A 25,275-nucleotide genomic window follows, 5' to 3' on the forward strand; every position below is an offset into this window, starting at 1 on the left:
AGTAGAAAAACAAATCGGCAGCTTCAGGTTCATAGAAGATATTGTTTGTGATTGGTCACAATGAGGGCCACGTGTGTTTGAATAAAGTTCATGCTATTTCTACATAAAGCAGGAGGGGCTTCAGCGTAACTGATTTGTACGTCCCGCTTAAGAGTGGCCTGAAACTGAGTTTCTGCAAACATGGAGATTATATTTTAGAATAATTACTGATTGCTGTTAGAAAAATGGAAGGGCATGAATTTATCCTGGATAGTAAAAACAGCAAATGGTAAAGGCCGTTTGAAGTTACCACCCCCCACTTTTTTGCTGTCCCTCTGTTCTGGAACCTGTGTAGGGAACCTTGCCTTCCCAAATGTAAAACAGCACTGAAGACCTATCTTTTTGACGAAGCCTGTGGTGATTTGCAGTAGGCATTAGATGATTAGGACGCAGGGATTCCAAGTTTACTCTTCTTTTTGATTATGATGTTCTCAGGGCCGGCTTAACTATAGACCAGGTGAGGCTCTGGCCCAAGGCGCTGGAGATAAAGGGCACAAATGCTTGAGCCTATGATGTCACTGGCCCTATAGGTTAAGCTGGTCAGTAGCTTACCTTGTGGTGTTGCATGTGCAGGGAAAAAAGAAGAGCCAGCTATCCCATTCCTCTTTCTGTCTCAGGCCACCTTCCCCTGTCTACCTTTAAAAGCAATTTTCCCTTCCCAAACACAGTGTTTCAGTTAACACTAACTGCATCAGCTCTAGTGTCATCTTTCTGCCCTGCCGTTTCCTGGCCCCTCCTTTTTAAATAACTTCCCATTTCCACAGGGGCGCGGCAGAGGGAAGATGCAAGGCCTGATGAAGGATAGCGTTAGGTGAAACACTGTTGGTATTCAGGAGAGGGAAAATGCCTTCAATTTTCATGTTTTTTATTGAGAAAACACAACAATGCTTGTCCATCAATTGTCAAGCCATACACAATGTGAAACATCATAATACAGGCATACAAAATTCCCAGTGGCGTCATCTGTCGTCAAACTTTTAATTTTTCTCCCCTCCCCCATCCAAACAATATGTGTGTGTGTGTACATATATGTATTCCCCCATGTGTTTATCTCCATCTAATAGCCCTATCATAGCGTACTGAGGATAAGGCTTCTTCCTTTCTGAGTTAATGTTCCCAGCAAACTTCCCCAGATTTTTAGAAAACACTTTTTACGTCAGCATGAGCCTTTTGCCTCCCATGCCATTAGTTGGTGCACCTGATTGCGCCAGTGCCAATATTCGGGTGGGCTTTCCGAAATCCATGCTTGCAATATGCATTTCCTCGATACCAGACTTAATTTACAGCACAATAATGTTCCTTTTTTTTTTGTTTTTGTTACATTTGTACCCCGCGCTTTCTCCAGTCTTATGATCTCCCGATCTCGAGCCTTTTTATAATGGCTAGCATAGCTGATAATCTCCCCCCTTATCACAGCTTTTGCTGCTTCCCAATATATTGAGGTAAACCAGCTCTTTAGAAATACTCTATCCCAAAAAAACGACCTCTGGTAAAAATAAACTAAAATCACCAAAGAACCAGGGTATGATAAGGAAAGCGAAAATGAGAGAATAAATAATCCAGTGTCCGCTCAACAACTGTTGAAATATTTTTATATAATAGCCCCTTCTATAACATTCCCCTCTCCCTAATAATTTCCCTCCTTTTACCTGATATTATAATATACGCCTTCAAACTCCCTGTGGGATTTCCCCACCTTGTTATCAAGTCCAGAGACCACTATTGTTAATAAAACTTTCAACTTAAATCCAACAGTAACAAGTAACGTCTCTTTATACTCGCGGTCAGAGCTCTTGTTCTTCGCTCATCTTGCTTCCCAGCTCCCATGCATCGGTTAGTTTCTGTGTCCGATGAGAGGCTGTGGAATTCACTAGCTCTGTAGTTTTTCATGTCTGTCCTCCTTCCTCAGGCTCCGATTGCACGAGTTGGTCCACATACTCTTTTGACTCTTTTTCCAAGATTATTTTCATTGTTGTCCCCTTATATGTAATTCTCAGATTGGCTGGGTATTGCAAAGTGAAACGAATCTTCCTCTCAAAAGGTTGTGAGCACACCGGAGAGAAAGCTCGCCTCCTAGCTGATATTCCTGCTGAGTAATCTTGAAAACAAAGGATCCTTTTATTTTCAAAGGTCAGGGTTTTACTCGAACGTGCAGCTTGCAAAATAAATTGCTTATGTACAAAGTTCAGCATTCTGCATAAGATCACTCACAGTTTGGTGTTCTCCGTCTGGCACAGACCCAACCGGTGTGCTCTTTCTATATGCAGCGGTCCTATAGCTCCTGGGAAGTCGATCGATCTTGTCAGCCATTGTTCTATAATCCGTTCCAGCTGATTTCCGCCCAACTCATCAGGCATTCCCACCAGACGGATATTATTCCGTCTGGAACGGTTCTCCAGATCCTCGATCTTGGCTTCCATGGCTGTCAACTTCTCTTGTAAGTCTTTTTGAGTACCCTCCACTCTCCCCATTCTATCTTCCACTTCGCTGGTCCGATTTTGGAATGTCACACACTCTCTTGTCAAATACTCCAATTTAGTGTTTAATTGCTCCAGTTTATTGTCCAACTTGCGATCTAACGGGGCCAATCTATGCTCTAAAAGCTCTTCCACCGTCATTTCTGATGTGATTTCCACTACCCAAGCAGAGGACACCGATGGGCTCAGCTCAGGAGGGGAAACCGCCATTTTGTGTTCCGTCGACTTTACCCTCAGCTTTTCTTTTTTAGCCGATTTCGTTGCCACTGCTGATCCGTTTGCCTTTCCAGGTCACCTTTTGCAAACTCAACATATTTATCCCACCAGCACACAATTATGGGGAGTCCGATTTCTATTGCAGATTCTGCTATAAGTAGTTAGGCTGCGGAGAGAAGCTCAGTCACGTCCTCTCTCCTTCATAGCGTCACGTGACCCCCACCTGGGAAATTGCCTTTAAAGGTAGGCCTGGGGGGGGTGGGTGGGCATGCCAATGGGAAAGCGCCAAACCAAAAGTTGGCTCAGGGTGCCCTGGTTTCTTGAATCTGCCCTGGATGTTCCTTTCCATCTCTTTTTGATTGCATTGCAAGCAAGGCGATCTATAAAATTAATGTACTGCCTAGAATATTAATCTGTTTTTAACATTACTTATAAGTGTACCCAAAGGCATATCGAAGGAGATTTAGAGAGTTTTAGTACCATTTGGTGAAGGACACTCCTGAGATTTGGAGGGTAGGTTGATGCATAGGAATCAAGAGCAAGAAGGGATGGCAGTGCCAAATATAAGGAACAATTTGGAGCAGCTCCGCTGAGGTCTATGATAGAGTTTGCCAGAAGGAAATAATAGGCTCAGGAGATGGGAAGGGAAAGGGGGCTTCCCAATGTTTTTAGCTGTTCATCGTTAGAAGAATAATTGTTTAAATGTGGTGATTTTCTAATGATTGCAGACCAATGAGCCCACTCACCTCCCACTTGGAAAGATATGGTTTTGCCTTCCGGCAAATGAAACTCACTCCAGAGTATATCTTTTGTCTTTTATAATGCTAAAATTTATTAGAGTAAATAAATTATTACAATAAAATTCTTTTATCTTGGTGTTACAGAAAATTGAATTTGTCTCTCTGGATGCCCTGGGAGGGGTCTGCACTTCAGCCTTAGAGAAGTTATTTTGCTTGGAGAAACACTCCTTGGCTGTGTTTAACCTTATACCTATGCCCCCTAATCAGACAGGCTGCAAGATGCAAGGCTAAACTTTCAGACATTTATTCCCTGGATAAAATAATTTGGATTAAAAAACACAGGAAGGGATACACCATTAGCCAATCATAAATTTATTATAGAAGCTTATTTATTACAAATAGGAAAATAGACATCTGATTGCTGCTTTGCCAATTACAAATCATAAGTAGTACATACAAATAGTCTTTTTCCTTTCTATGTTCCTGTGGAGGAATTTACCAGCCTGGAGCAAAAAAGCGCTACGCAGAGCTAGCAAGATTCCTGGTTATGTAGTGATAAACTGTTCCTTTTATACATTTTTTCTAACTATATGTACGTGACAATTCTCAGTCTACTGTCTGGGTTGATGGCCCCCTTATCTAAAAACAACATTTGATTTACTTGTTCCAGCAAAACCACTCACGACCTCCAACCATGAATCTTTGCACAGAATAGTCCTAGGATTTAACCTCCTTCTTCACCCCTCCCTATTTCTGTGCTTGCAAGTAGAATATTAAGATAAGATTATACTGGAATACTATCTGACCTTACCTTGCTGTTTTGCAGAGTTGGGCAAACTCTGCTCCACAGAAAAAAGGCAGGCATCTTAAGAGTTACACAGTGGTCCACCATCTTATTCACCACAGATTTATATATTTGCTTCAGTTTTGTAAGCCATTCTAGCTAAGTTTTATGTTTAAATCCTTTTTATTGATGGCAAGTATAAAACACAACTCATACAACATGGCAAAGCATCAAACACTTGTTTCAATAAACAATCAAGATCAAGGTGTTCAACACCATCATAACATTTTCCCCCCTGTGTTACTCCCCTCCCATCCCCTTCCTCCCCCCCTGTTGACCTTGAACAATATAACCTTTCTTGTTTAAGTCTGTTTGATTTTACAGCACTCAGCCTCTGGGACATCCTCCAAATCTAGCAATGCCACCCACTGACTACTACACCCACTTGGGACCTGTTTTCTTATGGCCCCCTGTAAGTGATCCACAGCTCAAACAAGTATGAGCCACTATTCCTGAATCCCAGCTTTCCAGGTGTACATCTGAGTCACTGACAATAACAATCCCTCATAAATACTTCCAAACATCAGCCTCCAAGATCTCTTTAACTAAGTACGAGGCAGCTAAAGAACGGCCAACAGATACTGTCAACGAATGGGTCACAAACCAACCCTACACTACTAAACCCACTCCCTTCAAACCACCCTAGCCCCCTACCCACCCTCTCCCTCCTGTGTTTCCATGGTGTACTGATCAACAATTCAGAACCCTGCTGCGCGCCACTGGGGTCAATGAGTCCCAAAAAGGAGCCCATCTCCGACAAAATTCTTCTCCTTTGGCCGATGTCAAGTCTCCCATCCCCCTTCGCTCCAGCGCACACAAACAAATCATCCTGGATCTCCATTGCTGAAAAGTTGGGGGTTCCGCCACTATCCATTGATGAAGTATCACTTTCTTGCCCATGAGCACCACCCGCTTTAGGAAAGGCTTGAGCCCCACTGCCCCCGGGGTCGCTACTTGAAATATATCAAATAATTGGGATGCATGAGGCGTCCAGGCCACTCCCCAGAGAGCCGACACATGCCCCGCCACTTGCCTCCAGAACTCCATAACGCTCGGGCATTGCCAGAACATGTGGCCAAGGCCCGCCGGGGAGTGGGCGCACCTCGCACAGGCATCATCTGTACGCATGGTTGCTCTCATTGCCCTATGCGGTGAAAAATACATTCGCATTACAAACTTGTAAAGGGTTTCTCTCAGCGTCACATTCTCCGTTACCCTGGAAATATTCAATACATAAGTCTTTAGCTGCTCCCCCCGAAGTCTCAGGGATAACTCATTGTTCCATTGAGTTGCCAGCTTCTCATAATCTACCTCGCCCAGCTGACCCCGCAAACATAAATGATAGTATTTGAGGGGGACTGCCGATTGCGCATCCAAGGCAAATAATTCAAGCAGCTTTTCCCACACCACAGTGGACAGGGAAGCGGACGGGATCGACCGCACATAATGTTGTAGCTGGAGCCAGGCAAAGGAATCACCCGTTACCGTCCCAAATTCCAGTCTCCACTCATCCAACGTCCTCCTCTCACCATCCTCTGTATATAACTGGTGTAAATAATGCGCACCCCTGCCTCTCCAAGCCACAAACTGGGCCGATGTCGAGCCCGGGGGAAAATCTGGATTGCCCTGCAGAGGCAACAAAGGAGAGAGTCTCGAGGATAGCCCGAAGAACCGACACACCCACATCCACGCCCGTCGCAATGGTAAAAACAGAGGCGCATAAGGCCCCAATGACCGGCACCCGCGCGACCTTGCATGCAACCAAGCACTAAAATGCATCGGACTCAACAACAACTTTTCCTCCTCCGACAGGGTGAAGTGACTCGTTCCTCTGAACCAGTCCGAGATATGCCTCATATTTCCAGCCACCGACAATAATTTGACGTTCAGTAATCCCCAGCCCCCCTTACTCTTTAGCCGATAAAGTTGCAACGCTGCCATCCGCGCCCGCTTGCCCTGCCATACGTAACGTGCCACCAGCCGGGTCACCAGCCGCTCATCCTTCCAACTGAGCATCATCGGTACCATTTGTAAAATATAAGTCCATTTGGGCACTAACACCATATTAAATAGTGCCACCCTGCCCAAAGCCGACAACGGCAAAGACTGCCACACCCTTAAAGAAGCCCTCGTACTCTCCCGCAATGGCTCGACATTCAACTCATAAAGCTGATTTAAATCCCCTGAGATCTTCACTCCTAAGTATTTAAGTGGACCTGATGTCCAGGACAAGGGGAACTCTCCCTCCCACCGGCTTCGTATCTGATCTTGAATTGGGAACGCTACTGATTTTTGTAAGTTAAGGGTAAAACCAGAAAAATAGCTGAATTCTTCGATTTCACTCAGAAGGGCAGGGACCGATCTTTGTGGATTCGTCAAGGCCACTAAAATATCATCCGCAAAAGCTAATGTTTTCATTGAGAACGACGAGAAGTCCACACCGCTAACCTCTGGGTCACCCTGAATGGATTGCAACAATGGCTCCAGGTATAAAAGAAACAATAGAGGGGACAAAGGGCAGCCCTGTCGGGTTCCACAACACACCTCAAAGGGGGCGGTACGCATTCCATTCACCACTAGCGATGCACTAGGCTTTTCATAAAGCGCTTCTACCGCTTTTCGAAACCATCCCGTGATCCCAATAAAGTCTAACATTGCAAATAGATAGTCCCAGTGCACCTTATCAAACGCTTTCTCCGCGTCTAGGCTAACTAACAGCAGAGGCTCGTTGACTACCTGGCTCCGGGCTATTGCAAGGCACACTTTCCTCACGTTCAATGAAGAGTGTCGTCCTCGGACAAAGCCTACCTGCCCTTCCCCAATCAGCGCTGGTATGTGTGGAGCTAATCTATCCGCAAGGATCCTGGCTAAGATCTTCAGATCCACGTTTATCAGGGAGATCGGTCTGTATGAACCCGGCAAGTCTGCCGGCCTACCCGGCTTAGGTATCAGGGTAATCAAGGCATCGTTCGAATACTTGGGAAAGGAACCCTGGAACAGCGATGCTTCAAAATAGTCAAGCAATGGGCCTGCAATTTGTGGGAGCATACATTGATAGAACTCAGACGCATAGCCATCAGGCCCAGGTGCTGTGCCCCTTTTTAACGCCTTGATCACCCGCTGAATCTCTGTCCCCCTCAGAGGGGCATCCAGCTGAGCTACGACGGAAGCCGAAAGGCGGGGCATACCCGAACCCTCCAAGTATTCTCTCATCGAGGGTCCCTCTTGAGGGGCTGGCGATGCGTACAAGGCAGCATAATAGTCATGAAACAACTTCGCTATATTCGACGTCTGCGTCTCCTGTCGCCCATCTGGTGCTGTTAATGACGGGATAAACCGATTGCCCCCCCAGGTTTTCACAAGCCGCGCCAACAACCTGCCCGATTTGTTCCCAAAGCGATGAAACCTAAAGGAGCGGTAAAAAAGGTATTTCTTGGTACGTTCGTGGATGAGGGCGTTCAGCGCCGCCAGAGCCGACAACATCTGCTCTTGCCTCTGCGCTGAAGGGGCTGCCAGATGTGCTCGCTTCGCTTCCTGATATATCCGCTCAAGCCGAACCAAACCCTGTGAGATTCGCCTCGAGCGTGCACACATATATGCTATTATATCCCCACGCAACACCGCCTTGGCAGTGTCCCAGTATAACCTAGCATCTGAAATATGGGAACCATTCGCATCAGCAAAGAGCGACCACTTTTTCTGCAAATATTCCTTAAAGTTATCATCTTCTATCAAGTATGACGGGAATCTCCACAATCGCTGTCTCAGCCGCTCCTCACCCAGATCCATGTCTACCCAAATCATTGCGTGGTCCGAGACCTCCATCGGGCCAATTTCCGATCGTACCACCTGTGGAAACAGGGGTGCCGACACCAATATGTAGTCCAGTCTGGACCAAGTACCATGTGCTCGTGACAAGTGAGTATAGTCTCGGGCACTGGGATTGCACAGCCGCCACGGGTCTACCAAATTTAAAACTTGACACAAGTAGGGTAAGCCTTTCCCCCCTCCCATTACCGTTCCCGAGGACTGGGCCGAGCGATCCTGAAGAGCATCCATAACCTGGTTAAAATCGCCCACCACTACCCAAGGCGCTGATGCATGTTGTATTCCCAGGCGCACCAGGTGCTGGAAAAATGAGTGGTCGTACAAATTGGGTCCGTAAACATTTAGTAGATAGAAGTCCTGCCCCATAACATTCATCTTCAATAAAATATAACGACCCTTCCCATCGCGTGACACCACCTTGACATGACCTTGCATGTTTTCGTGTACCAATACCGCTACTCCCCCCTTTTTACCTGTGGCTGACGCAAAGAAACAGTCCCCCACCCATCGCTGTTTTAATTTTACATGTTCTACGTCAGATAATTTAGTTTCTTGTAAACAAGCTATGGAGGCATTGTGACGCTGAAGAGCCGCTAAAATTTTTGTGCGCTTAATAGGAGAAGTGATGCCACACACATTCCAAGATATTATTCTAGGCAGTGGTAGCTTAGCCAGGATCTCGGATCTGCACTTTAACAAAGACCCAAGCTCTCTGATGGTCCAGAACTCCCGGGCGCCCAGCCTTCGCCCTAGAGCCCAAAACCCTGACCTCTCTTGCAAAAATCTCTCTTACCCCACCAGCCCCCAACACAACACTAAAACCTCCATCAGACACCATGGAATACACGAGACCCAACTGCCCTTCCCCCCTCCCACAATCCAACCCCCCACCCCCCCTTTCCCCCATCCCCCCCCTACCCCTCTCAGAACCATTCCTCTCCATGTAGCCACAGAGAAGCCTGTCTGTGATCACTCAATGATGCCAGGAGGAGTCCCATCCTCCCTCATTACCAATGCATGCCCATTAGCCATGCCTAAAACTGTAAGGCACCCTCTTCCGTTTGTTACACACAACCCTCAGCTCTCCCAACATTCACCCTACCTATGTTGCATAATCCACTCTTTATTGTCCCCGCACACCTCACTCTACATACACCACCTCTGCTCTCTGCCCCGATCAGACCACATTACACCCTTACACTTAACTTTACACACTATCAGACACTCATTCACCCCCCCCCCCCCACGTACCCACCCCCCCAAAAATCTTTAAGGTGCAGTAAAAGAACTCAGGGGAAACAGTGCCACAAAAGTGTCCAAATACAAGTCTTTCTCTGTCATTACCAACTCCTCGGGGCAATACGCTCAATTTCTTTAATCCGGTCACCGTTATGGCCTCTCCGAGCTCACTCTCCTGCCTCTTGCTGCTCCGGTTCTCCATTGAGCCAGGACATCGCACTCTCCGGTGTCTCATGCGAGCGCCACTGTCCGTTATGCAGAATCTTTAACACCGCTGGATAACGAACTTGAAACTTGTATTTCCTCTCAATCAAGCGCGTGCAAACCTCTGCGTACCGGCGGCGCTTCGCCGCAAGGGCCGCCTGAATAGTCTTGATAGACTCGCACCTGGGCTCCCTCATAGCAAACGTCCTCCTTATGCTGGCGATAATACTGAAGAAATGCTTCTTTCTGAGCCGAGTTGAGGAACTTCACTATTACTGTTCTAGGGCGTCTTTCACCAGCTCGAGCCGCTCCCAGGCGATGCACACGCTCGAGCTTGACCGGGTCCGTCTCTTCATCTCTCACCACCATCGGGCTCATCCAACTCTCCATCACCCGACGTAGGGATCTCTCCGGAACAGTCTCAGGAATGCCTAGGAAGCGAAGATTATCTCGCCGAGACCTGTTTTCCAGGTCCTCTAACTTGTTCTGCTGTTCCACCACCAGCTCTTGGAGTCTTGTCAGTTCCGCGCTATTCCCCTGGGCGCCATCTTCCAGATCTGACACGCGGCACTCTAATTCTCCCGTCCGCCGGGATAAGTCCGTCGTGATTTGTGAAATACCGGTCAGCTGCTCTGATAGACGTTGCAGGCGCGGTTCTGAAGCAAGTACCACCGCGTTAGTCAATTCTGCTATAGCTGCCTCGGTACAGGTAAGCTGCGGGACCTGTCCCTGGTCCGCCATCTTGTCCTCTGCAGCTTTGGCTCTATCTGCCCCTTTTTTAGCCGTTTTTGCAGCCATTCTACCTTTCGGCGTGAGATATCTGTCCATATGCTCCACCAGGTTTCACTCCAGGCAAAAGGCAGGGCAATTCGGGTCTTTCCGTGTCAATTCCAAGGGATTGAGGATGGGACCCTCGAGCAGAAGGCAGAAAACACGTCTGCCTCCTCTCACTGCATCACGTGATCCTCTCTAGCTAAGTTTTAAATACAAACAACTGAACCAGAACTTCTCAGCACGTGATACAGATCATGGGACTGATTGAACAGCAATTACAAGTTACGGTTTGTCTGGTTTCTATAGTTTCTGGCATAGTCTGCTCAGTGTTTACCTGTTGGAGCTACTCCTGTGGTGCTTAATGAATGGGTTCTTTTCCGCAGGAAGTGGAGTATGTTAAAGAGGAAGCGAAGATGGTTTATCTCCTGGAATGTCTCCAGAAGACACCCCCACCGGTAGGTATAGTGTGCAGGCAATGAGGCAGAAAGTTACTGACTCAACATGGAGAGTTGTGTATGTTACTAGTTAAGTGGTCAAGGACAAGAGGGAGGGGGTGTGGGTGATAGGACAGCAGTGTTAGAGGCTCACTTTGCAGGGAGCGAGGGGGTGTGGCTGATGGGGCAGCAGTGCTAGAGGCTCGGTTCGCAGGAAGGGAAGGAGTGCGGGTTATGGGGCAGCATTGTTAGAGGCTCAGTTCACAGGGAGGGGGTGCGGGTTATGGGGCAGCAGTGTTAGAGACTCAGTTCGCAGGGAGGGGGTGTGGGTAATAGTACAGCAGTGTTAGAGGCTTAGTTCAAAGGGAGGGAGGGGGTGCAGCTGATGGGGCAAAATGCATATGCATTGTGGATATCTTGAGACCCAACTGGCTGGGGATCCGCCAGGAGAAGATCTAGATTCTTGTATTCTTTCACAATAAAAAAAGCTTAAAACTTTGGTTTAAGTTAAAAAGTAATCCCACTGGAATTACATAACAGAATGTTTATTTAAAAGTCACCAATCCTTATGCTCCCTGTTTTTTCTCAAATCATCTGCATCAGGTGCTGTTAATCTGGTTTGTAGTTTGATAGAGGATCTTTGCGCTGTGTTTGATGCTAGTTTTCAGTCCTTTCCTGTGACAGGTGCTGATATTCGCAGAGAAGAAGGCGGATGTGGATGCCATTCATGAATATCTTTTACTGAAAGGTGTAGAAGCTGTAGCCATCCATGGAGGGAAGGGTGAGTAAGGACAAACACGGAAGGCTTGATGTACAGACGCTGGAACATGCTCCATGAAAAGGTTGGAATATTAGGTGAACTGTATTAATCGTAGACTTGCAGGAGAGAGGCCTAGTCTGAAGCCAGTGCAGTCTTCGCTCTCAGGACATTTTCTCTTTCTTTCTCTTTGAGCCCAGTAACTGCATCTGTGTCTTACCTGCGTCTTCCGCTGCAGCGAGAGCCGGGTACGGTAACCAGCACTGTAGCAGGCTGAATCCCTTTCTGTTTTCCAGACCAAGAAGAAAGAACCAAAGCCATTGAAGCATTCAGGGAAGGAAAGAAAGATGTTCTGGTCGCCACTGACGTGGCCTCTAAAGGCCTGGACTTCCCTGCCATTCAACATGTGATCAACTATGACATGCCAGAGGAGATAGAAAATTATGGTAATGGGAGATGGAGACTTTTTATCATAGATGCTGTATAATGTGTAAATGAGGCAGGGCTCCGGCAGGAGTATCTGGACCAGGGCTTTACCTTTCTTAAAGGGATGGTTGCAATTGAGGTCTCGCTTTTCTTGTGGGGGAAGAGTGGAGTGCATGGAGCTGGGTAGGTTTCAGAGTCAGGACCTCGTGACTCTGAATATCGTGTGACAGTTTGTCTGGCTGTTGAAAGATTTGGGGCTTTATTACTGTGTTGTGGTGGGATATCTGCAGGGGATAAAACCTAACTTCTAACGTTCTGCTGTCTTTTCCAGTTCACAGGATTGGCCGTACAGGGCGATCTGGCAACACTGGCATTGCGACCACATTCATCAACAAGGCTTGTGGTGAGACTGGAGGGAAGGCTGGTAGGGCTGAGGAGGGTGGGCTTTCTTTGAAGCTGTTCTTTTCCGTTATCCTGCACTTATTGATTCATTCCAGACTTTCTATGCTAGTAGCGAGAGATGAGATGCTTCTTTTGCCCATTTGCCCCCAGTGTAAGTCAGAGGAGTTCTCGCTCTTCTCTTTTGCCCCCAGTGCTGGAGGGGCTCTTACTGAAAACTGACATATAGATCAGGTCCCTACTGGCCACATAGCTTCATTAAGCGCTGCTTAGCTGCCTCATCCCAATAACAGCTGTCATGAGGTGATTTTGAGAAAGCTGTTTTGGATCTGTGACTCTGCTCTCTCATCAGATGAATCTGTGCTGATGGATTTGAAGGCCTTGTTACTGGAAGCTAGGCAGAAACTTCCTCCTGTCCTACAGGTGCTCAACAATGGTGATGAATCCATGCTGGACATTGGAGGTAAGTGTCTGAGCTTTGTAATAAAGAAGCTATATGACTTTCCTGTGCACTGCCTTACCCCCCCCCCCCCCCCCCTTACTGACTCTTTTGCTGTTGCAGGAGAGAGGGGCTGCGCTTTCTGTGGGGGTTTGGGACATCGCATCACAGACTGCCCGAAGCTGGAAGCAATGCAGACCAAACAAGTCAGTAACATTGGACGTAAAGACTATCTGGCACACAGCTCCATGGACTTCTAAGGATGAACTGTGGATATGTGCATTTTACTGTGCGACTGAATATAAGTATATATGAGATGAGTTTAGTGTGTCCATTGAAGTCCATGACCACATTGAGAAGTTATGACTTTCTGTTCCTTCTGGTGAAGACTCTGCCACCCCATGCAGAAGGAGGAAGCTGCCAAGCTGTATTAACTCTGGGCTGCACTTGTGCCACTAGCGTGCCAGTGAAGGGAGCATTTCTGGCAAAGGAGGGGGTTGGATCAAAGCACTGGCAGACAATTCTCTTCAATGTAGAGAACATAAAAGGAAAAAAAATAACCTAATAAAAATATCAAAACCAGAATTTGTTTTGTACAAGTGTATCTTTCTAATAAAAACATTTCTATGTAGTGAGTCCTGCAGTATTGGCTTGGCTGTGACTGTATTTGGAGGAACTATTACAGGCCTGATGACACATTGTATCGAACAGCTGGAGCCGCTTTTAAGCAGCAGGTAACATACAATTTGTATATACTGGTAAAAAGAAAGAGCTCATACCCCAAAGGCAGAAGACTACTACGTTACACCTCAAGTCAGGCTCAAATTTCTTGCTACCCAGGTGCCAGTCACTTATGTGCTGGCCATAGTTATAGATGTGTTTACATGGATTAGAGTTGAAGAGCTGGAACTTCAGGCCAATCTCCAGTGGTAGCTCGGGCCGGGATTGCTACCAGAGGACAGGATTGGAGGTGTGTCTTGACCTTAAATACTTAATGTATTATTCTGGCAAAAGTAATGCAATTGCCTTGTGTTAGGCCACTTTGGATACATATATACAGTGCTTTTTATGTGCTGGTACGCAACGATATGGCGTACCAGCACCTTTTTTGCCCCCCCCCCCCCCCCCCCCCCCCCGGCAACACCCCGGCGAGTCCTGCATTTCCTTTCACTGAAAGGCCCAGGCCCAGCCACTTTCCCTCCAGGCCCGCCCACCCAACACTGACCTGCCAAGTCTCCTGCGAAACACACGGCGCCAGCTCCCATTTCCTGGCCACTGCTGCTTCTCCTGTTGAGCAGCAGCGGCCGCTACAAAAACAAAAAGTGCTACCAAAAATGTTTTTAAAAAGCAAGCTCGGCAATGCAGACAGCCATCAGGCAGGGGCTGTCGGCCCTGCAGCCGCTCCTCTCAACTCTCACGTCACTGCCCCTGGAGGACAACCCCGGAGGAGCGCAGCAACGTGAGAGGCGAGAAGAGCGGCTACAGAGCCAACAGACAATGCCTGATGGCTGTCTGCATTGCCGCGCTTGCTTTTTAAAAACATTTTTTGGTAGCACTTTTTGTTTGTGTAGTGGCCGCTGCTGCTCAACAGGAGAAGCAGCAGTGGCCGGAAATGGAAGCTGGCACTGCGTGTTTCGCAGGAGACTTGGCAGGTCAGTGTTGGGTGGGTGGGCGGGCGGGCCTGGATGGAAAGAAGGGGATAGAGAGAGAGACACTGGATGGAAGAATCGGGAGAGGGGGGTAGACGGAAGGATGGGGAGAGAAAGAGGGAAAACGGAAGGATGGGGAGAGAAAGAGAGAAAACGGAAGGATGGGGAGAGAAAGGTGGAGATGGATGCAGAGAGAAAGGGGAGAGACTGGAAGGATGTGGAGAGAGAAGGGACACTGAACAGAAAAGGGTAGAGAGATAGACACTGGATAGAAGGAGGGGAAGAGAGACATTAGATGGATCAGTAGAGAAGGTAGATGGGTGGAAGGATGGGGAGAGAAAGAGGGAAGATGCTGGATGGAAGGGTAGGGAGAAAGAGGAGACACTGGATGGAAGGATGCCGAAAGAAAGAGGGGAGACATTGGAAGGATGGGGAGAGAAAGAGGGGAGACACTGGAAGGATGGGGAGAGAAAGTTGCTGGATGGAAAAGGAGAGTAGAAAAAGACTGGAGAATAAGAGGAAGGGGCATGGGGAGAACAAGGGTGAGGAAAAGATTAAAAGCCATAGGTAGATGAAGGAAATTAAAGAATGGATAGTAAGAATTAAATCTGGACAGAGCGGCTGAAAAATATTGAAGAAAGCAAAGAAAAAGGAGAGAACATGACAAATGGCGCAGAAGAGTTAAGCGAAAATGAAGGAAAGCAGAATCTAGAGACTGGGAGCAACACAATGAGAAAAAGTAAATGGCCATACAACAAAGATAAAGAAAATAATTTTATTTTTAATTTAGGATCAAGTAATATGGTACCTGTGTTAATAATGTTTCAGAGACCAATACTTCCTTAGGTCAGGAGAGGATACCATAACAGCATTATACTGACCTGAGGCAGGAGGTTTTGGCCTCTGAAAGCTCATTGAAAAGGGTGTTAGGCTATTAAATAAATTATTTTCTGAAACCTGATGCACTGAAAAGCAGCACTTACCCCTGTGTGACAAATGCATCTGATTAGTGTGACTAAATTTTGCTGGGGGAGGGGGGTAGAGAGAACATTTTGTGCCCACCCACTTTGGGTTCAGGCCCACCCAAAATTGGCAGTCTGGCTACACCACTGCCTCTCAGTCCCCTACTTACTTTTTTTTTTTAACACTCAGCAGCGCGAATGGTGCAGGCAGCGATTGAAAGAGGCTGTCAGCGTCAGAGCTTCCCTCTGCGAGTCCCGGCTATGTTGTTTCAACTTCCTGTTTCCGCATAGGTGGGACTCGCAGAGGGAAGCTCCGATGCTGACAGCTTCTTTCAATCTCTGCCTGCACCGTTCATGCTGCTGAGTCCGACGCTGGGAGGTAGTGGAGAAGGAGGATGGGCTGGAAGAAGAATCGCTGGACATGGGAGAGGGGAGGGCAGGGGCAAGAGGAGAATCGCTGGACATGGATGGGAGGGCATGGGAGAGAGGAGAATTGCTGGACATGGATGGGAGAGCAGGGGAGAGAGGAGAATCGCTGGACATGGATGGGAAGGGAGGGCAGGGAAGAGAGGAAAGCTATACATCTCTTAGCACTAGTGTTACTGTTAATGAGCAAGACTGCAGACGAGACTTTGATTGACAGCTGAGGACTAGCATTGCTTCTAGTGGGTGTGATTGGTAGCACCAGGACTCTGTGTGAGGATGATGGTTTGTCCCTCTGGCTGAATGACACAGGAGGCAAGGTTGGTGCAGTGGACAGAGTTTAGGGTGGGCCTGGGTACTGATTGATGGTAAAGCCTCGCCTCACGCCAAGACACTGCCCAGTCTGCAGAGCAGCAAAAGGATGATTTCTCTTTGAGTCTGTGTTTGTTTCTGTGATTGTCAGGATGTATTGTGTTCATCTGACTGCAGCTGTTCCTTGCTGCTCAAGACGACCACCTAACTAAGCTGGTTCTGCTGGTTGCTGCACATAGGTCTCACAGTGAATGTGGGAAGCAGTGGCTTTCCTATTTTTGACTGGAGTTCCTATTTGGTTATGAGATGTATTTTTTAATGTAAACTGTTCTGTTTTGTAATTGCAATAAGAAATGGTATATAAAAGGAATAAATGATGTGGCTAGGTGGGGCACACAGAGAGCGGTCGCTCCCCCAAACAGATTTCTAGAAAAAATGGCACCTCTTGCCCAATAGTTTGTTCTGTCCCCTCCCGAGCGTCTCCAATCTTTTCCTCTGCCCACTCTCCCTGTCCGCGTGGTCAGTCACTTTTACTGCCCTGAAGCGGCGTTCTAACTCCGGCACCGGCGAATCACAGTCAGCCTTCTGCCAGCGTCGGGGCCTCTTCTCAGGCATGAGCCTACTCAAATGCAACTTCCTGTTTTCCGCAGAGGTGGGACACGCCTGAAGAGAGGCCCCGACGCTGGCAGAAGGCTGTGAATCACCGGTGCCAGAGGGAGAACAACGCTTCAGGGAAGTAAAGTGACCATGCGGACGAGGAAGAGAGGGAGAAAGATGCAAAACTCGGGGGGGGGGGGGGGGGGGGAGAGAATGGAGAAAATGCTGCCGACAGCCGAAGACCAGAGTGGAAGTGAGCCCATCTACTCCACTGTAAGCAAGGAAGCCATTTGTTTCCACTTTCCACCCCCCCCCCCCCCCCCACAGCCGTCATTTCAGTTCACTCAAAACAAAGCGAGCAAACTTATGAGATGCTGCACCCACCTTGTCATTCTTTATTGTTGCTCCATCTTAAAAGGTGGAGGAGTAAAGAAATAACAATTGAATATCACAAAAACAGCTTCAAAAATTATTCTAGCTGGTAGAAACTGCAATTATAACGTCTATAGTTTGTGCTCATTTTTCTTCACTTCTTATATATAGATGTCCAGATTTCAGTGAGGCTATCCTGTTTCCTGATGGGTTCATCTTAACTGTAGTTGTAATCTGCCTTCGGAAGCCTGATGTTATAAAGATGATAAAATATACTGAAATTAAATGGAAGTAGAATTAAACTCTCCTTTCATTGGGGCACATGGAATCACATCTTCATCTGTTTTGTAGACGTTTATCTTTTAGATACACAAAGGGATTATTCTGTTTTGAACGTGTTTAAGGGGCAAGTAGTTTTATAAGTCAAAATAAAAATAACTATTTTGTTTCATGCAGATATCTTTTGTTTAAACATAAATGGACTATAAGCCCCTAATTCAGTCCACTGGTTTTCTTATATTTTGTTCTTGTGATGATGACTTATATTGTGCCAAAACTGAAAACTCTTATCTCTATCTGGTCGATAATAAAAGGAACACTATCTGCCCTAAAAAGTTGTTTTGTGGCTGTACATGAGGAATTGTGATATTTAATAAATAAGTGTATGTTTGTGCCCCTAGTCATGCATCCTACATTTATATAATCCTTTCAAGAAATCCAGTTAATTGTTTAACATTAGTGGAACATAGCCACATAGGCATGGTATGGTTGCATTTTTAATATGGTAATGCTAGGGCCCAGCTAAGAAACAGGTTATTTTGAGTTAGCCTTCACTGGACCAAACTTGCTTTCCTTGTGCCATCACTATCCAGCAGGATAGGCAGTGTCTTAAAAGGTGGAGGATAAAGGATTTTTTTTTTAACAATAAAGAGTGACAACGTGGATGCAGCAGCTCATAGGTTTGCTTGCTTTGTTTTGAGAGTACAGCAATGACAGCTGTGTGGGGAAGGGGAAAGTGAGATTGGACTAATTGGTTTCAACATTTTGATGTCACTTGGTCTCCTGTCTATTAAACCTCCTTGGAGCTGCCAGAGGATGGACCGTGGGAGCAGGCCAGGGAGACATGTGACCCCAAGGAGGATGGGGAGCGCTGAAAGAGACTGGGAAGAAGGTTAACATGGGGAGAGGGAAGGGTAAATGCTGGACAGGGAGGGAGAAGGACACAGTCAATACTGGACAGGGAGAGGAGAGGGACATTGGAACACAAAGAGGCAGTGCTGGAAAATGAAGAAATGGGGACACAGGGCACTACTGAAAATGGGGGGGGGGGGGTAGGGACACAGAGGGGCACTACTGAAAAGGGGAGGAGGAGATAGGGACACAGAGGGGCACCACTGGAAGGGGAAATGGAGATATGGGGACAATGGTGAAAAAGGGGTGAGATATGAACAAAAAGGTAATGCTGGAAAAGGGAGAAGATGGTAATGCAGGGGTAGTGCTGGAAAAGGGGGGAAGATGGGGATACAGGGCAATGCTAGAAAAAGGGAGAGATGGGGACACCTGGATGGCAAATGCTAGAAAAGGGGGAGATGAGGAGACCAAGTAGGCTTGTGCAGGGCCGTGCCAACACAGTAAGCGCAGTAAGCGCCGCAGGGGGGCGTCTGCCTTCAAGGGCGCCGTGCCGTCAAGTTGTATTTTTTTTTTAAACCTTACTCCGCTCCATCCCCGATTTGGCATTTTAAATTTACCTCGTTCTGCCTCCGACGTCTGTGCAGCATCAGTGAAAGCGCTGCCTGTCTGACATCTCTCCACCAGCCTTCCTTTCGCTCGTTCATTCCCTCTGTGTCCTGCCCTTAAGGAAATTACATCAGAAGAAGGTGGGACACAGAGGGAATGAACGAGCGAAGGGAAGGCTGGTGGAGAGACGTCAGGCAGCGCTTTCACTGACGCTGCACAGACGGAGCTGGAGGCGGAGAGAAGTAAATTTAAAGTGCCGGGGAATCGGGGATGGAGCGGAGGAGGCTCAGGCCAAACCCAACCATTTCCTCCATCGCGCCCCAGACGGCAGCTTGGGGGAGCAGCACTCAGCTCTTTGGTACCGCCCAGCTCTTCACGTGCCTTGGAACCAGGCAGGTCCGGGGGGGCGTGCCAACTGATAGTCTGCAGGGGGGCACCAGAGACCCTAAGCACGGCCCTGGGCTTGTGCTGAAAAGGGAGGGTTGGAGATGGGGACACAGAAATGGCAGATGCTGAACTTGGGGGTAGGATAGGGACAAGGGACACAGAAGGGAGATGCTGGACAGAACAAATAGTGGTGCAGAGGAAAGAAGGATGGTGCACTTGGAGACAGAAGAAATGTCAGATGGGCAAAAGACCCTGTAAAAGCAGAAGAAACAGAGAAAAACAGAAAAGAGACAGCGGGACCAAAGCAAATGAGAAAATACATTGTTCAAACAACAGTAGAAGGGTCCGAGTGCATTTTATTAAGTCATTTTGGATGTACTGCAGCACAGATTTTGATGGGTAGAATCAGGGACTGCAAATCCCATATGAATTTGGGATGCAAGTTCACAAGGACTGGTTGAAAAATCTCCCTTCTGGAACTGCATCATGTGGCAGCTGTATACACAGCTATTTGATAGTGGGGACATAAAATGTAAAATCAGTGCCAAACAGATTTAGAGAAGGAAAGGAAGAAGACAAGAGGCGAGAGAAGAAATGGAAAGGCCAACCTGGAAAATAATTTGTAAGACTGACTCATGGAACATGTAAACAAAAGACTGGGACCATCCAAATTCCCAGACAACAAAGGTAGAAAATTTTATTTAGTACTTTGTAAGGACTGAGATGTACCTGCTTTGTAAAATGTACAGGAGAAAATGCATTTCTGTCTCTTTTTTACCAGTATTGCACTGTCTATAGAGTCTGGCTTCCTTGGACAGAGTGTGTGTGTGTGTGTGGGGGGGGGGGGGGGGTCTCTATTTAAAAAAAAAAAAAAAAATTTTTGTGGCTCCCTATTCTTGGTAGAGTGAAATGATGTCACAATTTCGGTTTCTGCCAGGTGCTTGTGACCTGGGTTGGCCACTGTTGGAAACAGGATACTGGGCTAGATGGACCATTGGTCTGACCCAGTATGGCTAATCTTATGTTTATATAGATGAGGGTCTGTCCATGTTCTGTATGTGTGACTGAGGTGAAGGATTCTGCCAGCATGTAGTGTCTGTGTAGAAATGTGTAACAGTGCAGTTTGTACCAGTTTCCCAATAGTAGGTATAATGGTGCTCCACAGTCCGGTGTAATATATATAGCACTGTCTTCTGAAAGGTGGGTTAGGGCTGTTATGGTGTGGTAAGTTTTGTGTTCTAGGGCAGTCCTGGAGTACCCTCTTGCCAGTCACCACACAAACAAAAGCCCATCTGATTTAAACAAGGTGTCTAGCAGTGGAAGGAATGTGTGTGCTATTCTTTAATATTTTTACTTTGTAGTTAAGAAAACAGGTTACCTGCTCTGGCCAATCCAGGGACCTCTTCTGCGTCCTGCCTCCTGATGTAACTTACTGTTTCCTTGTAGGCAGGACGCAACAGAGACAGCCTGTATTAATCATTGCCCGCCATAGCACCTGAGCAACAACACAGACACTGCTGGCTAGCTGACACCAACCGGCACCTATTTTATAAAAGTCTGCTCCCCCTGAGATCAGAACCTGGCTGCGCCTCTGGTGGGAAGGTCCTGCACTGTCTGAGGAGGAGGGATCTGGGGTGACTAGTGAGTGTGGGAGGAGGAGGGATCTGGGGTGTTTAGTGACTGGGAGGGTCCTGTATTGTCTGAGCAAAAGGGATCTGGGGTAACTAGTGAGGGAGGGAGGAGGAGGAATCTGGGATGTTTAGTGACTGGGAGGGTCCTGCACTATCTGAGGAGGAGGGATCTGGGGTGTCTAGTGAGTGTGGGAGGGTCCTGTACTTGCTGAGGAGGAGGGATCTGGGGTGACTAGTGAGTATGGGAGGGTCCTGTATGTGCTGAGGTCGAATCTGGAGTGTGTCTTCTTTTTTATAGATTCCAATGAGATAAAGGTGAGCTGGTTGATGTAGTGAATCTAAATTTTCAGAAAACTTCTGATAACATTCCTCATGAGAAACTCCTGAGAAAATTAGACTCATGGGGTAGGAGGCAAGATTCTGCTGTGGATTAGGAATTGGTTAGTGGACAGAAAACAGAGGGTAGGGTTAAATAGTAATTTCTCTCAGTGGAGGAGGGTTAACAGTGGAGTGCCTCAGGGATCTGTACTGGGATAGGTGCTATTTAACATATTTATAACTAATATGGAAATTGGAATGACGAGTGAGGTGATCAAATTTGCAGATGATACAAAACTATTCAAGGTTGTTAAAACACGTGCAGACTGTGGAATATTGCAGGAAGACCTTAGGAAATTGAAAGACTGGGCATCCAAATGGCAGATGAAATTTCATGTGGACAAATGCAAAGTGATGCACATTGGAAATAATAATCCAAATCATAGTTACCTGATGCTAGGGTTCAAATTGGGGATCAGCACCCAAGAAAAAGATCTAGGTGGTGTTGTAGATAAAAATCTTCTGCTCAGTGTGTAGCAGCAGCCGCAAAAAGCAAACAGGATGCTAGGAATTATTTGGAAAGGGATGGTGAATAAGACTGTAAATACTATAATGCCTCTGTATCGCTCCATGGTGCAACCTCACTTTGAGTATTGCATTCAGTTCTGGTTGCCATATCTCAAAAAAAAAAAAATATTGTAGAATTAGAAAAGGTTCAAAGAAGAGCAACCAAAATTATAAAAGGGATGGAACTCCTCTCATATGAGGAAATGTTAAAGAGGTTAGGGCTCTTCAGCTTGGAAAAGAGAGGAATGAGGGGAGATATGATTGAGGTCTACAAAATCCTGAGTGGTGTAGAATGAGTAGAAAGCACATCGATTTTTTACTCGTTCCAAAAATGCAAAGACTAAGGGACACTTGAGGAAGTTATATGGAAATACTTTTAAAACCAAATAAGAGGAAATATTTATTCACTCAATGAATAGTTAATCTCTGGAACTCTTTGCTGAAGGAGGTGGTAACAGCGGTTAGTGTATCTGGGTTTGAAAAAGGTTTGGACAAATTCCTGAAGGAAAAGTCCATAGTCTGCTATTCAGACAGACTTGGGAAGCAACTGTTTACGCTGGGGTTTGTAGTATGCAGTGTTGCCACGATTTGAGTTTCTGCCAGGTACTTGAGACCTGGCTTGGCCACTGTTTGGAAAACAGGATACTGTGCTAGATGGACCATTGGTCTGACCCAGTATGGCTGCTCTTACATTCTTATGATATGATTTATGATAAGGTTTTGCTTTATGCTATTGGTGACATATTCCAGACTTCTCGTACCCGTATACTGTCCTATTTCTTCTTTTGATTAATCTTCTTGTTGGGACGTTAGATATTTGTTTTTGTTTTGTTTTTTTTGCTGAATGGTCCGACAGCTGCATTACCAGGACTATGATAGAAGGATCTGGTTGCCAGCCCCCCCCCCCCCCCCCCCCAAGTTAAACTCTGGGAGGATCTCTTAAGCAATTAATTGTCTGTTTTCCCCCTGATCCTTTCCTCTTTCTTAGCTCTGTGGGGGTTAATAGTCAGTGCTTATTCACTTACATGAACCCTTTCCAAGCAGTCTGTGAAGAAACCTTTCTGCCCTTTTCTTGGCTGTGACCTTGTTGTGAGGGAGTCCTGTTTCTGGAAAGCATGTGTGCATTACATCATGGTTTTGTTAGAAGAAAGCACAGAAGTGATGACAGCAAAGTAATAGCAGAAATGCAGCATTCCTGGAAGTGTCTGTAGGGAGAATGCCATGTAAGGAGGCTGCTACTGCTCAAGACTCCTGACTTTTTTTAGTCCTCACTAATAACCACTTGCTGTGGTTTTGGAGTTGGAGGTAGGAACTGCCTTGTCTGAAACAGATGATTGAATCTGAGTCTGGACTAGGTTTTTTTTTTTTTTAGTGTTTTCTTCTCTATTATGGATGAGTTGAAGTAATTTTGCCCTCTAAAATGGATCAAGTTACCGTTTTGATTTTTCATAGAAGATTAAATTTTCAGACAACCTTATTTTTTCCAGCTGCCTCCTCCCCCCCCCCCCCCCTGGTATGAATTTTTTCAGAGTACACCACAGAAGATTAAGATATATTTCTACATTCCCATTCTTAGAACGTCTGAAAACGGTGCCCCCAAGTGACCTGGTGAGGGCAGGAAAGAGGGTCTGGTTCTCTGTTGCTCCTGCTGTGTCCAGATTATCTTTGCTCAGTCCCAGTTGTGAGTGGCTCTGTCCTGAGGCCACTTCATTTAGGGGCTCTTTTACAAAGTGGCAGTAAGCGTACCGCGAGTTTACCATGCGCTAATCTGGAGCTACTGCTGGCCCAATGCGGGTGCCGGCAGCAGTTCCACCCCTAGCATGCGGCATTTCCGGTGCTAGCGGAAATATTAAAAAAATATTTCCACAGGTGTTAATCTGACTGTGATCAAGCAGCACCATGTGCTACCTCAATGAGTGGTGGTAAGTGTTCCCCTCCCCCCTCCCCGCATGGCCACACAGTAAGTGAAATCTTAACGCATGGTCATGTCTTTTTTTTTTTTTCAGCATTTTTACCTGCTGTGCTAAAAAGGGCCTTAGCGCACAGCAAAAATGGCCTGTGGCCACCTGAGGCCAGCAGTGGTCTTCTCCTTAGCCCTGCAGAGTCTTTGCCACTCTCTCATTTCACTGTTTAAAATGTATCTGCTTGTCATATCTCTATATCTTACAATTCACATACATAAACACACAAACATACACCAAGAAACACAAAAGAATTAAGTTTAATAACATTTAACTAACAATAAGCTATGTAAACTAAACTTCAAACACCCAGTTTAAAATCCTTCAAGATAATTAAAACTTTAAACACATCTCATTTTTACTCTAACCTCCCACCAACAATCTTTGTAAATAAAAGGTCCTTCAAATGTGTATGAAAAATAATGGCTCTATCTCATTATCTACAGTATAGGCCTTGGCTACACCAGAATGAACCCATTAGTGCCCAATGTTCCCATCAATTTGTTCCCATATGGCTTATGGGAACATTAGGCACTAATGGGTTAAAGAGGGAAGTCAGACTGAGGGAAGCGTCTTGCCATCTCTGTATTGTGTCAAATTTGCCACTTGGCAAAAATAACTGAAAAAGTGGTACATAAACAATTGTGGAAGTATGTTGAATGCTGGGAGATATTGCACCCTGCTCAGGAAGACTTTCAGCCCTATTATACACTATGGAGAGAGTATTTGGGTCCAAGCTGGTCATGTACAGTTGGATTTATCCACAGCTTGTCACGCTGTTAACCATATTCTTCTGTTAATACAGCTGTAGCAGTTAGATGTGACAGCTATAGCACTACAATAGTTTCAAGTTCCTAATGGATAAATTCCAAATAATACATTGGAAAATGTTATACTCTGGGATCTTTCCAGTTAATATGGAGTCCCTCAAGGCTCAGTCCTCTCCCCTCTTTTTTTTTTTTTTTACATTTATTTGGAACCTTGAGCTAAAATGATGGAGGAATTTGATCTTTATTATTTTGTTTCGTTTGTACCCCGCGCTTTCCCACTCATAGCAGGTTCAATGCAGCTTACATATTATATACAGGTACTTATTTGTACCTGGGGCAATGGAGAGTTAAGTGACTTGCCCAGAGTCACAAGGAGCTGCCTGTGCCTGGAATTTAACCCAGTTCCCCAGCACCAAAGTCCACCACACTAACCACTAGGCCACTCCTCCACTCCTTAGATTGAGACAGCTCTGGGCTATAAGGTCATATTTATCTGCACAAAATTTTAGTGGTTCAATCAATAACCTTACTCCCAGAATTGGATTATTATAATTCACTGAACTGTAATGTTATGATTCAACTTAAGACTACAGTTGGTGAATAATACCACTGCTGAATTAAAGTTCGATAGTGTTACTCCACTAAAGGCTGAACTTCATTGGTTGCTCATAAACAAATGTATCTGGTATAAATTAGCTTGTTTAGTTTTTTAATCTCTCTGTGGCCACAATTCTTGCTGATATACGAATAGCGTTTTTGTCTCATTCTCAGGA

At 46.2% G+C, this 25,275-nt stretch overlaps 1 protein-coding gene across 2 annotated transcripts in view; it reads left to right on the top strand.

Moving 5' to 3' along the window:
- The window catches only part of DDX41 (DEAD-box helicase 41), a 30,891-nt gene extending 17,496 nt beyond the window's left edge, over positions 1-13,395 (top strand). For both annotated transcript variants that reach the window (XM_030212380.1, XM_030212381.1), the window contains 6 exons: positions 10,745-10,816; positions 11,480-11,576; positions 11,849-11,998; positions 12,310-12,381; positions 12,730-12,840; positions 12,940-13,395. In XM_030212380.1, the coding sequence (XP_030068240.1) occupies positions 10,745-10,816; positions 11,480-11,576; positions 11,849-11,998; positions 12,310-12,381; positions 12,730-12,840; positions 12,940-13,076 (639 nt within the window). In that variant the 3' untranslated portion in view covers positions 13,077-13,395. The remainder of the gene's footprint in view (positions 1-10,744; positions 10,817-11,479; positions 11,577-11,848; positions 11,999-12,309; positions 12,382-12,729; positions 12,841-12,939) is intronic.
- The last annotated feature ends 11,880 nt before the right edge of the window (positions 13,396-25,275 follow it).

The sequence above is a fragment of the Microcaecilia unicolor genome, chromosome 8 (assembly GCF_901765095.1).
Source record: "Microcaecilia unicolor chromosome 8, aMicUni1.1, whole genome shotgun sequence".
Lineage (NCBI taxonomy): Eukaryota > Metazoa > Chordata > Amphibia > Gymnophiona > Siphonopidae > Microcaecilia > Microcaecilia unicolor.